The sequence below is a fragment of the Natator depressus genome, chromosome 27 (genome assembly GCF_965152275.1).
Source record: "Natator depressus isolate rNatDep1 chromosome 27, rNatDep2.hap1, whole genome shotgun sequence".
In the NCBI taxonomy this organism is placed as follows: Eukaryota; Metazoa; Chordata; order Testudines; family Cheloniidae; genus Natator; species Natator depressus.
This window is the reverse complement of record NC_134260.1, coordinates 2,626,029-2,640,695: the sequence shown is the minus strand read 5'-3', so window position 1 is coordinate 2,640,695 and position 14,667 is coordinate 2,626,029. Positions and strand designations below refer to the sequence as shown.

The 14,667-nt window shown below is 49.8% G+C and overlaps 2 protein-coding genes across 4 annotated transcripts in view; one reads left to right on the top strand and one right to left on the bottom strand.

Annotated features, from left to right (window-relative positions):
* The window catches only part of EFTUD2 (elongation factor Tu GTP binding domain containing 2), a 37,767-nt gene extending 34,568 nt beyond the window's left edge, over positions 1-3,199 (bottom strand). Inside the window, exons 1-3 of the mRNA XM_074940554.1 lie at positions 3,042-3,199; positions 1,663-1,771; positions 13-178 (exon numbers count right to left, since the gene is read on the bottom strand). Of these exons, the coding sequence (XP_074796655.1) occupies positions 13-178; positions 1,663-1,767 (271 nt within the window). The 5' untranslated portion in view covers positions 1,768-1,771; positions 3,042-3,199. The remainder of the gene's footprint in view (positions 1-12; positions 179-1,662; positions 1,772-3,041) is intronic.
* Positions 1-14,667, top strand: part of DNAAF19 (dynein axonemal assembly factor 19) — a 180,587-nt gene that overhangs the window by 162,514 nt on the left and 3,406 nt on the right. The window contains exons 1-2 of one of the 3 annotated variants that reach the window (XM_074940567.1): positions 3,108-3,127; positions 6,235-6,386. In XM_074940567.1, the coding sequence (XP_074796668.1) occupies positions 6,244-6,386 (143 nt within the window). In that variant the 5' untranslated portion in view covers positions 3,108-3,127; positions 6,235-6,243. Of the gene's footprint in view, positions 1-3,107; positions 3,128-3,186; positions 3,338-6,232; positions 6,387-14,667 lie in introns of those variants that run through there. The other 2 variants (XM_074940565.1, XM_074940566.1) reach the window with 2 other exon arrangements.

Below are 14,667 nucleotides of genomic sequence, written 5' to 3'. Positions count from 1 at the left end.
CTCATTACTCACCAGTGAGAGGCTGTGTATCTTCCTCCTGCACTATGGTCTCTACCTCAGGCCCGTAAACCTCTTCTGCAGTAGGATAGTATTTCTTATCCTCATGCAGTACCACTTCCATTCCAGGATGATCTTCATCATGATCTCCTATATCATCGTCGTCGTCGTCATCATCAAGCTGAAACCAAGAACAATACTTTGCTATTCTTTAGAGCTTTCCATCCAAGGATCTCAAAGCACTATACAAACATTAAACTCCTATTTTACAGTTAGGAAACTGGAGGCAGTAAGTGGGTATGTGATTAGCTGATGGTCACACTTCAAGTCATTGACGCAGCTGGAAAAGAATCTGGCCATCATAACTACAACTAGAATCTAGATCATATGCAACTGCAGTGCAGGTCCCAGTCTTGCTGTATCAGGCACCGATCAAAGTCAGGTCCAGAAAAACGTTCTGATGGGCTCCCCCACTTTCAGTTTGGAGGCCATTTTTCCACCTTGAATCCATTCCAGATAGCCACAATGAACAGCAGGTCATCTTTAAAACAGATACCAATGCCACATGCAAGTGATGCTTGCACAGCAAGCAATTGATACCAGTACCCTTTATCCATGTGCACAACGTACCCAAGGCTGGCAGTACAAGTAGTGAGACACAGTGGACCCCTTCTGCATCAAAGTGCAGCTACCAAACCCTGTCCATTAAACCCCAAAACCCCACGTGTGTGAGTTATGATTTCACTAGTACAATAATGATTATTTTGCATATACATATAAATACTGGCACCATTAGGAGCGCTACTTCTTTAAAGGAACAATCCAGTGATTAGTTCCAATTTCTTAGATCACTAAAGATCTACCAAAGAACTCACAGTGAAAGAGCGATTTTCAGCACCATTCCTAAACATATCAGCGGCTGTTTCTGTTTTCATGAATATAAATACTACTCATATTCCTCTATTCTATGTTCTTACACCAAGCTCATCATCATAATCTCTGAACACCTTCCAGTCATGCATTAAACATGACTAATAGTGTCATGTGTTGGTGTTAACATCTCTTAATGGGAGACACCGGAAAGTATGAGTAAAATAATGAGGGACTCAGTGTAAGGATCTTGCTTAAAACACAAGATATGGAGCTCCTATTTGAATGCGTACAACAGCAAGGAAACTCACTTAAAACAGAGAAAGTTTCTTATTTTTTCACACATTCAAGTGGAAGCTGAATTTCCTTGTCTTTTTCTGACTATCAAGAGGGCAGCTTCTTATTAGATTTTTAATTTTTATTATATTTTTAGATACTTTGTTTTTAGAAATCTACTAAATCAGAATAGTTAATAGTACATCAAAGTTTTCCTTGAAAACATTAAGTAAGTTTGCTGTGGTGTGGGGTTTTGTTTTGTTTTTTTTGGAGAGCGAGCGAGAGAGAGAGAGAGAGAAAAAATCATTTTCTGGGGACAGGAGACACTGACACAGAAGGAATAGTTACTTTTCAGCTTGCACCAGAGATTGGTTGATAACTGTAGTCAGGATTAAAATTCAGGAGAAACAGGTTAGAGCAGGAGTAGGAAAACTTATGACATGAATAACCTTCATTTCAGTATTACGTTATTTTGGTGAAAATACAAATTAAGATTTTTTTGTGCAAGTTTCATTGCACCTCATCAAGATCCTTGGCCTCTCTGCCCAGTTCATCATCATCATCATCGGAGTCGAGCTCTGGCCCGATGTAGTTCCCAAACTCATCATACAGGTCTGTGTCCATGATGCTAAGTACCAAGAGAGACAAAGCCATGTGTAACTAGAATAATCGGGGCAACTGTTTTCCTGCACCATGGATGAAGCTGCATCCCGCCCCCATCCCTCCACCCTGTCATTTAAGTTTATTTATTAAACACATTTGATAACTGACTCTCTCCGCCATCACCCAGTGCTCCCCCCATGGCCCCCCCCCTTCACCAGCACCCATCCCACATCACCCACCCTAGAGCCCCTGGTTAATCAGCAACCAGAGCCCATCCTACATGCCACGCCCAGCATATCACCCCCACATCATCCTCCCTAGAGTTCCCTCTGCCAGCACCCAGCATCGCTGGCAAATGTCATCCTCCCCAAAGCCCCCAGCACAAGCACCCAGTGTGCCCCCAGATAACCCCTCTCTGCCAAGTCCTCCACATTACCCCCTCCAGAACCCCTTTCATCAGACCCCAGCACTCCAACACCCTTCCGAGCCCCAATCACCAGCACCCCCTACATTACCAAGCCCCAGCACATCACCCCCTCCAGAGCCCCTCAGCCAGTCCCGCACATCACCCCCTCCACATCACCTCGTCCAGAGCCCCCTGCATTCCCCCACATCACCACAGCCCCCAACTTCCCGCACATCACCCTCAGCAAGTCCCCCACATCCCCCTCTCAGAACCCCCTGCGTCTCCCCACATCCCCCAACTTCTCCCACATCACCTCATCCAGAGCCCCCTGCATCCCCCTCCACATCCCCCCAGCGTCTCCCCACATCACCTCGTCCAGAGCCCCCACATCACCGCACCCCCCAACTTCCCCCCACATCACCCCCAGCCAGTCCCCCACATCCTCTCTCTCAGAACCCAGAGTCTCCCCACATCCCCCAACTTCCCCCACATCACCCCCCAGCCAGCCCCCTGCATCCCCCCTCCACATCACCTCGTCCAGAGCCCCCTGCATCTCCCCACACCCCCCAGCGTCTCCTCACATCACCTCGTCCAGAGCCCCCACATCGCCGCACCCCCAACTTCCCCCCACATCACCCCCAGCCAGTCCCCCACACCCCCTCTCCCAGAGCCCCTCTGCCAGTCCCCCACATCCCCCCTCTCAGAACCCCCTGCGTCTCCCCACATCCCCCAACTTCCCCCAGCCAGCCCCCTGCATCCCCCCTCCACATCACCTCATCCAGAGCCCCCAGCGTCCCCCCCACACCAACGTCCCATCAGCAGCACGCAGCCCCCCTTCCCCTCCCAAGAGGCGCCATGGCCCAGCTCAGGCAGGGCCCGCACGCCTCACCCAACGCTCGCGCTCCGCGCCTTCCGTTCCGGCGGCCGCTGCCTGCGACAGTGCGACAGCAGCGCGGAAGGGCCCGGGGGCTAGCGGTACGACTGCCCAATGGGCCGCTTCAAACCCCGTTGCAGCCAGCGCCGCGGCCGGGGCGGGGCGTTCGGAGGTGTAGGCCCAGCTGGGTCCGCGGCCCCTGGGGCCGGACCGTCTCGGCTGTGTAGTCGGTTCTGATCAGGCGTTTGGCAGGGACACCTCTAGCCGGGGGCCTCGGCCCCGCGGCGCGGCCGTTGTTATGGAGACGGCAGGTGAGGCCGGGGCGGAGCAGGGGTCCCCGGGCCTCAGCTCCCTGGGGGCCTGGCCCCGAGCCGCGGGCGGCCCCCTGCACTGACCGGTCCCGGCGGGAACAGTCCCGCCCAGCTCTGCGCCCCCTTGGCAGGGCTAGCCCGGGGTCCCCGCAGGCCCGGGGCGTGGCCAGGGCCCCTGCTCCCTTCGCTGGGCCGCTGTGATCCCGCGGGGGCGGGGGGGGCCCCCATCACCGCAACCGTCCCCTGGCTGCTCCCTGGCAATCCTGGGGCGGGGGGCACCGCTGGAATCGTAGAGCCGGAGCTAATGGGGGCGGGGGACTTTTTGGCCCGAGGGCCACATCTGGGACTAGAAATTGTATGGCGGGCCATGAATGCGTAGACAGTTGGGGTTGGGGCGAGGGCTCTGTTGGAGGGTGCGGGCTCCGGGGTGGGGCCAGCGATGAGGAGTTCAAGGTGTGGGAGGGGGCGCTGGGCTGGGCTGGGGAAGAGGGCTGGGCGGTGCGGGCGGGCTCTGGGGTGGGGCTGCGGATGAGGAGTTCGGGGTGTAGGAGGGTGCTCCGGGCTGGGACTGAGGGATTCGGAGGGCGGGAGGGGGATCAGGGCAGGGTCTTGAGGAAGGGGGGTCTGGGGATGAGGGGTTTGGAGGGCGGGAAGGGGATCAGGGCTGGGGCAGGGGGTTGGGGCTTGGGGAAAGGCTCAGGGGTGCAGGCTCTTGGCGGCGCTTACCTCAAGTGGTTCCTGGAAGCAGCAGCATGCCCCGTCCGCAGGCACCACCCCTGCAGCTCCCATTGGAGCACCGGAGGGGGCCATTGGAGCATGTAGGAGCCGGAGCGGGTCATGCTGCAGCTTCTGGGAGCCTTGTGGAGTGGCTCCCAACCCTGCTCCCCGGCTGGTGCACCGTAGGGAGGCCATGCTGTGGTTTCCAGGAGCCGCGTGGAGTGGCCCCGACCCTGGGTGGAGCGCTGGAGTGGGGCTTGGAGCGGCCCCAGACCCTGCTACCCAGTGGGAGCTCGAGGGCCAGCTTAAAACGGCTGGAGGGCCGGATCCTGCTTGCGGGCAGTAGTTTGCCCACCCTTGGTCTAGAGCCCCCGCGCCCCTGCCAGGACCACCCCAGCTATAGTTATTGTGTGGGAAGCCTACACGCCGGGGCTAACAAATTTATTAGAGCATAAGCTTTCGTGGGCTACAGCCCACTTCATCAGGCTGTAGCCCACGAAAGCTTATGTTCTAATAAATTTGTTAGTTTCTAAGGTGCCACAAGTACTCCTGTTCTTTTTGCGGATACAGACTAACAAGGCTGTTACTCTGAAACCCTACACAAAGGGGGTGTCCTAAGGCACAGGGATGTTAATGGACCACTTTACCTTTAACGGCCCCTTAGAATATGTGCTAACTGTTTAGCTTAATGACAGGTTTCAGAGGGGTAGCCGTGTGAGTCTGTATCAGCAAAAACAATGAGGAGTCCTTGTGGCACCTTAGAGACTAACACATTTATTTCGGCAGAAGCTTTCATGGGCTAAAACCCACTTCATCAGATGCATGAAGTGAAAAATACAGTAAGAAGAATATATATTATAGCATATGAAAAGATGGGAGTTTCCTTACAAAGTGGGGGGTCAGTGCTAATGAGCCAATGCAATTAAGGTGGAAGTGGCTGATTCTCAACAGTTTACGAGAAGGGGTGAATACCAAGGGAGGTAAAATTACTTTTGTAGTGCTAATGAGGCCAATGCAATTAAGATGGCCCATTTCCAGCAGTTGACCAGAAGGTGTGAGTATCAGCAGAGGGAAAATTACTTTTTGTAGTGACCCATCCATTCCCAGTCTTTATTCAGGCCTAACTGTTAGTCTCTAAGGTGCCACAAGGACTCCTCGTTATTTAGCATAAGTAATCTGTTTGATCTTTTATTTAGCTGTGACACTCTGAGTACCTCGCGACCCCCGACCTGAGGAAGAGCTCTGTGTAGCTTGAAAGCTTGTCTCTCAGCAACAGAAGCTGGTCCTATAAAAGATATTACCTTACCCACCTTGTCTCTCTAGCTTCTGTTAGCGAAAGAGACAAGCTTTTGAGCTACGTGGAACTTTTCTTCAGCACTTTGAAAATAAAACACAGGGTGCCACACCCTTATGCACTTTGAAAAGTACATTACTCCATGAGTATTGCCATTGAAATAAAGGGTAACATGCTACTCAGCATGAGGAAGCGTGCCTGACTGGCACATAGTATTTTTATTTTCATTGTCTGTATCTGACCCTGAATATTGTTAAGAGTATGTGTGAACTGTAAATTTTTTTATACTCTCTGGCAACATGACCCTTGCCATTCTTTTTGACCCTTAGGCTTTATTAACTATAACATTCTTAGTCTGTATTTTTAACAACGTTTATATCCTGGCAGTCTTAAGTCAACGTTTAGGGTGTCTGATGATAGTGATATACAATGATGCCTGTTTTCAGTGACTAAATGGGAGTCCAGAATAAAAGCATTTGTGTAGTAGAGGCTGGTCTTTAACTACAGGTTAAACAAAATTGCACTGGAAAATTTGGGCATACTTCAGGGGTGCTGGAACAATTTGTATAGTGGGGGTGCTGAGACCCATTGATCCAAACTGTAAACCCTGTATATAATGGAAACCACTTCAAGTCGGGGTGCTGCAGCACCCCCAGACCCTTAGTTCCAGCACCTATGGCATACTTTGAAGTGATTATTTAAGACAGGAGTTTGCCTGGCTGAGGTGGGATCATTAACGCATGACACGCTGTATTATTAGTTACTTATAGTGAGTCTAACAAGAACTCTAGTGATGAAATGGATAGATGGGAAAGAGTGAGGAGTATCTCTTGTCTGATGCGTATGCACCTGAAGTCACTCTCGTGGTTATATGTGTGGCTCTCAGGTTTTTGAAATGGAGGAAACTGGAGCGATAGATTTTTGTGCTTTGGAGAGAGAACTGCAGGCTGCTGTTGCTGCTGATGAAAAGTATCAAAGAGAAAACGATGCCAAGTTCCGAGCCGTTCACCAGAAGGTGGCATCCTATGAAGAATTCAGGTTTGAAGGATTTTGTTTTCTATGGCGAATCACAGAATTGGGAATATAACAATCAAATGTTTCTTTCATCAGGATGAAAGTTTCATGTTAGTTAATCAGAAAATCAGAGACATGTAGGCCTGGACGGTAGCTTGATAGGTCATCTAGTATAGTAGTCCCCTGTGCTGAGGCAGGAGTTAGTTTTATCTAGATCAGGGGTGGCCAGCCTGGGGCTCCGGAGCCCCATGCGGCTCTTCCGAAGTTACTATGCGGCTCCTTGTCTAGGCACCGACTCCGGGGCTGGAGCTACAGGCGCCAACTTTCCAGTGTGCCGGGGGGGGGGGTGCTCACTGCTCAATCCCTGGCTCTGCCCCAGGCCCTGCCCCCGCTCCACCCCTTCCTGCCCCCTCCCTTGAGCCTGCCATGCCTTTGCTCTTCCTCCTCTCCCTCCCAGAGCCTCCTGCACACCATGAACCAGCTGATCGGGAGGTGTGGGGAGGGAGGGGGAGATGCTGATTGGCGGAGTTGCCGGTGCGCAGGAGGCGCTGGGAACTGGGGGTGGAGCTCATGTGGGGCTGCTGACGTATTACTGTGGCTCTTTGGCAATGTACATTGGTAAATTCTGGCTCCTCCTCAGGCTGGCTACCCCTGATCTAGATCATCCCTGACAGGTGTTTGTATGACCTGTTCTTAAAAACCTCCAATGACAGAGATTCCACAACCTTCGTATGTAATTTGTTCCAGTGCTTAACTGCCTATATACGTAGGCAGTTTTTCCTAATGTCTACTCTTCTCCCTTCCTGCAATTTAAGACCATTACTTTTTGTCCTGTCCTCAGTGGTTGAGAACAATTTATCCCTCACCCTCACTCCCAGAACCCTGTAGTCACTTCTGATCTGCTCAGGGTGAGACTTTGCATTATCATTAGTGCCCATGTGGATGACCAGCATAGGGCAGTAGTCAGAGGGCTGGATAATCCTTGGCAGTCCTTCCATAATGTCTTGGATATGGGCCCCAGGATGCCATGTCAGGCCAGCAGATGGATGCCTCCATCATCCTTAGAAGGGAATTACCGACCACCACCACCCTTAGTTTCTTCCTGGGAGTGGTGGCTGCGATCCTCCCAACCTTTGGGATACATGGCTTCTCCCCCGCCACCCTTGGGGAAATTCCTCATCCCTTGTTGCCAGGGTAGCATACCAGTTTTTTATCTTTCTAGATAGTGGTTTGGGAGTGGGGCAGGGGTGGAGAGCACTGCCTGCTGCCAGAAGTAACCAGCAGCCAGCTTCCTCCCTGTGAAGGAGCCATTTTCTCCTCCCCTGGTGGCGTTCCTTCAGTCCTGACCAGCTGGATTGCTGCCTCAAGCTTGGATGTTTCCATATGAATATTTTCAATTAATTCCTCATATGCATGGATGCTCCTCAACCTAGCCTCCTCCTCCTGTAGCTCTCCCTCCTGCTTCCTGAGAGATTGTACCAGTAGGCCCCTCTCACACTGGATGGTCCCGTCCAGCCTGGCTTTCTGTGATGAGGAAATGCAGGCCACAGTCTCTGCAATTCCACATCAGGACCTGGGTAGAGACATCCATGGCTGGGTTGTCTTGTCTGGACGCAGGAGCAGGTGGAGGAGCCAGGAGCAGTGTTGGCATTGGCGATGTGGCTTTTCTGAACCATGCTGAGTTTATTCTTTCTCCCTCCTACAAACTCCCCTGTTTGCTAGCTCCCCTTGGTCATTTCGCATCTGGCTTTTAAGCCCTTCTTTCCTACAAGGGAAGAGTGATCAAATGAATGTCCTGCAGTGACACAATAGCATCTTTCACTGGCATCCTGTCGGTTTTGGGAAATGAAGTAGGGGTTTGGTGGGTCAGTATTTAGATGAGAGACCTCAAGGAGATTCTTTGGGTGCAGAAGGAGGTAGAGATGGCACTCTTATTGGTACTATGAGACTACTGGTCCAGCATTGTGTCAGAGGTCACTGGGCTGTTAGAGGTGCTAATTTTTTCAGAATACATAAAACTGAGACCCTGACCACCTAGGGTGATTAAAGATCCTGTGACACTTTCACAATAACAGTGCTAACTCATGCCTTGATCAAATTACGTTTTGGGTAATTAAATTCAATCTCCCTAAATTGCTCCTGAAGCTTCAGTTGAATAAGGTAAGTCTTTGCTTCCCTTTAGGGCATGTCTACACAGCAGGTCTGACACATGTTGAAGCCCAACCCCCTTCTCTCCAACCATCCACATATAAACCCCCAGACAAGTGCCTGTATGTCATCAGAACATGAGCTTGCTAGCTTGTCTGGGGGCATAGGTACAAGCCTGTGGCCCACTGTACTGCATGTCTCTGCCCACCCACTATAGAGTGAGGATGTAGCTAAAGTACATGTTGCCTGCCAGTGCTATCCAACAATTCCCAAGCTGTTAAACATATGCCATGTTAGACCCCAGAAGTGTTTGTACGTCCTCCTTCCTTTTCATTTATTCATCCATCTGTATCCAGCTATGTCATAACCATACAGCTAAGCATAGCCTAGAATTCCTCCTTATCTGTAAGGGGTTAAGAAGCTCAGATAACCTGGTTGACACCTGACCAAAAGGACCAATGGGGAAAGAAGATACTTTCAAATCGGGGGTGGGAGAGGGTGGGGGAGAGGAAGGCTTTGTTTGTGCTCTTTTTTTGTGTGTGTTCTCTGGGGAAGCAGAGAAGCATCAGGTCAGAAAACTCTTTCTCCTAAAATCATCCTAAAATGAGTCTTAATATTGCAAAAAGAGTAAGTAAGTAAGGCAAGGCGCGTTAGATTATCTTTTGTTTTTTAGCTTGTGAATTTTCCCTGTGTTGAGAGGGAGGTTTATCCCTGTTTTTTTGTAACTTTAAAATTTTGCCTAGAGGGTAATCTTCTGTGTTTTGAATCTGATTACCTTCCATCCTGATTTTACAGAGGTGCTGCTTTTACTTTTTTTTCTTTATTATAAAGTTCTGTTTTTTAAGAATCTGGTTTACCTATTTGGTTGGTATATTATTCTCAAGCCTCCTCAGGAAAGGGGGTGAAGGGGCTTGGGGGGATATTTTAGGGAACCAGGAACTCCAAGTGGCCCTATTCCTGAATCTTTGTCTAACTCACTTGGGGGTGGCAGCAGTACCCATCCAAGGATAAGGAAGGATTTGTGCCTTGGGGAAGTTTTTAACCTAAGTTGGTAGAAATAAGCTTAGGGGTCTTTCATGCGAGTCCCCACATCTGTACCCTAGAGTTCAGAGTGGGGAGGGAACCCTGCCAAGCTACATTGTAGTTTTTCTCTTTTTAATCTTTCTCAGAATCACTTCCATGAGTTCCCATCACATCCAGTTCTCAGTCTTTGCTATGCTACTGTCCAAAGCTTCCTCTAGCAGTCAGCAGTTGCCCTGTACGCTGATTCCAGCACCACTGTTGAAGTCCCTGTTGTCATGGGAGAGTCAGGCCTGGTCTACACTACAGAGTTAGGTTGACATAAGGCAGCTTACATCCGCCTAAGTCTGGAAGCAGCTACACTAAAATGTTGCTTCAGCTGAGTAGATCGCCCAGTACACGACTTAATAACTCCACCTCTGCAAGAGGCCTAGTGCTTAGGTCAATGTAGTTAGGTGGACACAGTGTCAGTGTAGACACTGCATTACTTATGTCGACTTTAATGGTCTCCAAGAGATGTGCCACAATGCCCCACCATGACTGCTCTGGTCACCCTTTTGAACTCCACTGCCCGGTGCCCAAGTACACAGGTATATGCCTCTCCCCTCTAAATCCCTGCAAATTTTTGAAATTCCATTTCCTGTTTGCTCGGCATGGAGAGCTCACCTAGCAGCTGACCATGCTGCAGCTGCCCTCCTGCCTGGAGTAACCAGGAGGTGGTGGATCTCCCAGGACTGTGGGGAGAAGAGGCTGTGCAGCACAGCTCTGATCCAGCCATGAAAACATAGATATCTATGAGCAGATCGCTTGGGGCATGGTGGAGAAGGGCTAAAAGAGGGACCCTCAGTAGAGGCACATGAAAGCCAAGGAAGTGCGGCAGGTGTACCAGAAGGTAAGAGAGGCCAACAGTCACTCTGGTGTGGAGCTACAGCCATACCTCTTTTACAAAGAGCTGCATGGCATTTTTGGCGGAGACCCCCACCCCCAAGAGCCATAACTGGCCATCAGGAAGTTTAGACTTGAAATTAGATGAAGGTTTCTAACCATCAGAGGAGTGAAGTTCTGGAACAGCCTTCCAAGGGGAGCAGTGGGGGCAAAAGACATATCTGGCTGATAAGTTTATGGAGGGGATGGTATGATGGGATAGCCTAATATTGGCAATTAATTGATCTTTGACTATAGGCGGTAAATATGCCCAATGGCCTGTGATGGGATGTTAGATGGGGTGGGATCTGAGTTACTACAGAGAATTCTTTCCTGGGTGTCTGGCTGGTGAGCCTTGCCCACATGGTCAGGGTTTAACTGATCGCCATATTCGGGGTTGAGAAGGAATTTTCCTCCAGGGCAGATTGGCAGAGGCACTGGGGGTTTTTCGCCTTCCTCTGCAGTGTGGGGCACAGGTCACTTGCTGGAGGATTCTCTGCACCTTGAAGTCTTTAAACCATGATTTGAGGACTTCAATAGAATCATAGAATATCAGGGTTGGAAGGGACCTCAGGAGGTCATCCAGTCCAACCCCCTGCTCAAAGCAGGACCAATCCCCAACTAAATCATCCCAGCCAGGGCTTTGTCAAGCCTGACCTTAAAAACCTCTAAGGAAGGAGATTCCACCACCTCCTTAGGTAACGCATTCCAGTGTTTCACCACCCTCCTAGTGAAAAAGTTTTTCCTAATATCCAACCTAAACCTCCCCCACTGCAACTTGAGACCATTACTCCTTGTCCTGTCATCTTCTACCACTGAGAATAGTCTAGATCTATCCTCTTTGGAACCCCCTTTCAGGTAGTTGGAAGCAGCTATCAAATCCCTCCTCATTCTTCTCTTCCGCAGACTAAACAATCCCAGTTCCCTCAGCCTCTCCTCATAAGTCATGTGTTCCAGTCTCCTAATCATTTTTGTTGCCCTCCGCTGGACGTTTTCCAATTTTTCCACATCCTCCTTGTAGTGTGGGGCCCAAAACTGGACACAGTACTCCAGATGAGGCCTCACCAATGTCGAATAGAGGGGAACGATCACGTCCCTCAATCTGCTGGCAATGCCCTTACATATACATCCCAAAATGCCATTGGCCTTCTTGGCAACAAGGGCACACTGTTGACGTGTATCCAGCTTCTCGTCCACTGTAACCCCTAAGTCCTTTTCTGCAGAACTGTTGCATAGCCATTCGGTCCCTAGTCTGTAGCGGTGCATGGGATTCTTCCATCCTAAGTGCAGGACTCTGCACTTGTCCTTGTTGAACCCCATCAGATTTCTTTTGGCCCAATCCTCTAATTTGTCTAGGTCCCTCTGTATCCTATCCCTTCCCTCCAGCGTATCTACCTCTCTTCCCAGTTTAGTGTCAGACATAGGTTAGGGGTTTGTTACAGGAGTGGGTGGGTGAGATTCTGTGGCCTGCGTTGTGCAGGAGGTCAGATTAGACTATCATAATGGTCCCTTCTGACCTTAAAGTCTATGACTAGTTACCAAGGCCATGCTGTGTCTGGAGATTTTTATTATCAATACCCTCCATCTGGACCAGCTGGCATACCTGCATACACCTCCCCTGATCTTGGGCACCCACCCCTGTTCTCCAAATCAGTTTTCTCCAGTTACCTAGGTCATGTCTACACTACAGAGTTAAGTTGACTTAAGTTACATTGATGATCATAAGCCGCTTTGGTTGTGCATGTCCACACAACGCTCCTTGTGTCAGCAGAGTGTGTCCACAGTCAGTGCTCTTGCATCAACAGAGAGAGTGTTGCATTGTTGGTAGGCTATCCCACTGTGCAACTCACCCCTCTCTGCCTCTGGGAGCTCTGGGAACGGATTGCAGTGCATCATGGGGACGTGCTTACCGTCCCATGATGCAGTTCTTTCTGTCCTATCATTCCAACTTTGTTTCATGTTTTTCAACAGCCCTTGTTAACTGTGTGCCCTTCATCTCTGCCTGAAAGCATGGATCCTGAACTGCTCACCCGTCTGGTAATGAGTGTTATGAACACAATGCAGCTGGTCCTGCAGTATTTCATAAGCTGTGAATCAGAAAGTGAATTGGTGGTACCTGCCCTGCTGTGTGCCATGGAAAGAAATAATTCAAGATTGCTGCTGGCATTCATGGAGCAGCTGCACATGGACCTTCGGTACTGGGCTCAGGAAACAAGCACTGAGTGGTGGGATAGCATTGTTATGTAGGTCTGGGATGATAAGCAGTGGCTGCAGAGCTTTTGGATGCACAAATCTACCTTCCTGGAATTGTGTGTGGAGCTTGCCCCAGCACTCCAGCGCAAGGACACCAAAACGAGAGCTGCTTTCACTGTGGAAAAGCGAGTGGTGATCACTGTGTGGAAGCTGGCAACTCCAGACTGCTACCTTTCAGTCGTGAATCAGTTTAGAGTTGGATAGTCCACCGTGAGGGTTGTGATGATGCAAGTGTGCAGGGCCATTAATTACCTTCTGCTGCAAAGGACTGTGACTCTCAGTAATGTGCATGCAGGAAATACTTGATGGCTTTGAGGCAATGAGATTCCCTAACTGCGGTGGAGTGATAGATGGAACGTATGTACCAGTTTTGGCCCTAGACCATCTTGTGACAGAGTATATGAACCGGAAGGGCTACTTCTCCAGGGTCTTGCAGGTGCTGGTGGATCACCGGGGCTGTTTCACTGACATCAATGCAGGATGGTCAGGGAAGGTGCATGATGCTCAAATCTTTAGAAACACTGAACTGTATAGAAAGCTGCATTCTGGGACTTTCCAGACCAGAAGATTCAATCGGGGGATGTGGAAATTCCCATAGGGATCTTGGGAGACCCGGCCTGCCCCTTGGTCCCATGGCTCACAAAGCCTTACACTGAGAACCTAAACAGCAGCAAGGAGTGCTTCAATAACAAGTTCAGCAGGTGCTGAATGATTGTTGAATGTGCCTTTGGCTGATTAAAAGGTCGCTGGTGCTGCCTTTTTGTCAGGTTAGGCCTCAATGAGGAAAATATTCCGATAGTTATCGCAGTCTGTTTTGCGCTGCATAACATTTGCAAAGCGAAGGGGGAAAAGTTTCCTTAGGGGTGGAGCACTGAGGTAGATTATCTGGCTGCTGATTTTGAGCAGCCAGATACCAGGGTAATAAGAGGGGCACAGCAGGGGGAGTATTCAAATTAGGGAGGCTTTGAAGGAGCATTTTGACAATTATTCCCAGTAATATGTCTTTAAGTGATGCATTCGGCCAGGCAATGTTTACTTGCTGCCTTGAATGACCCCTGTGGTGCTTGCTTTCTGAACATTAATCGTACTAGATATCAGAATTCCTATGCTGGAGCAAAGCTGCCACTGCACAGCGTCCTCTCCCCACAGATCCAGCAGATCCAACAGTTCTGGTGTATTCCATGCGGGAGCACGTTTACTGTGGAAAGCCGGCATGGTCAGCTGGGAAGATGCTGTGTGAACTGTCCCCGCTGAGCAAACAGGAAGAGGAATTTCAAAAATTCCAGGGCCTTTAAATGCAGGAGGGGTGCATACATGTGTACCTTCAGGGCAGTGGAGTTCAAACTGCTGACCAGAGTGGTCATGATGGATATTGTGGGACACCTCCTGGAGGTCAATTAGGGCAACTCAAGCAAGCACAGGACCTACACTGACGCTGTGTCACTCTAAACATGTTGCAAAAAGCCCTATGCCTCTCTTTGAGTTGGTTTTATTATGTTGGCGTAGCAGGGGAATTACATCGGCAGGAGGAACATTGCAGTGTGTACACCTCCACTGTTTTGTCGACGAAAGCTGACTTTTGTTGACAAAACTGTGGAGTGTAGACAAGGCTCTATACATGCAATAAGGGCTCAAGCTTCCTGCTTTCTCTAAGGCCATATCTGCACTACAAATTTAAGCGGACCTAACTTATGTCAGCATACAGCTGTTGCGGTAATTACATCACTTGTGCATGTCTACACTTTGCTTCTTGTGTCGGCAATGTGCATCCTCACCAGGAGTGCTTGAATCGATTGTACTGTCAGTGTGAGACATTGTGGGACAGTGTTTCACAGCCAGTAACAGTCGACGTAAGCAATACAGTGTCTACACTAACAAATTTATGTGAGCATAAGCTTTCGTGAGCTACAGCTCACTTCATTGGATGCACGTATCTCACGAAAGCTTATGCTCAAATAAA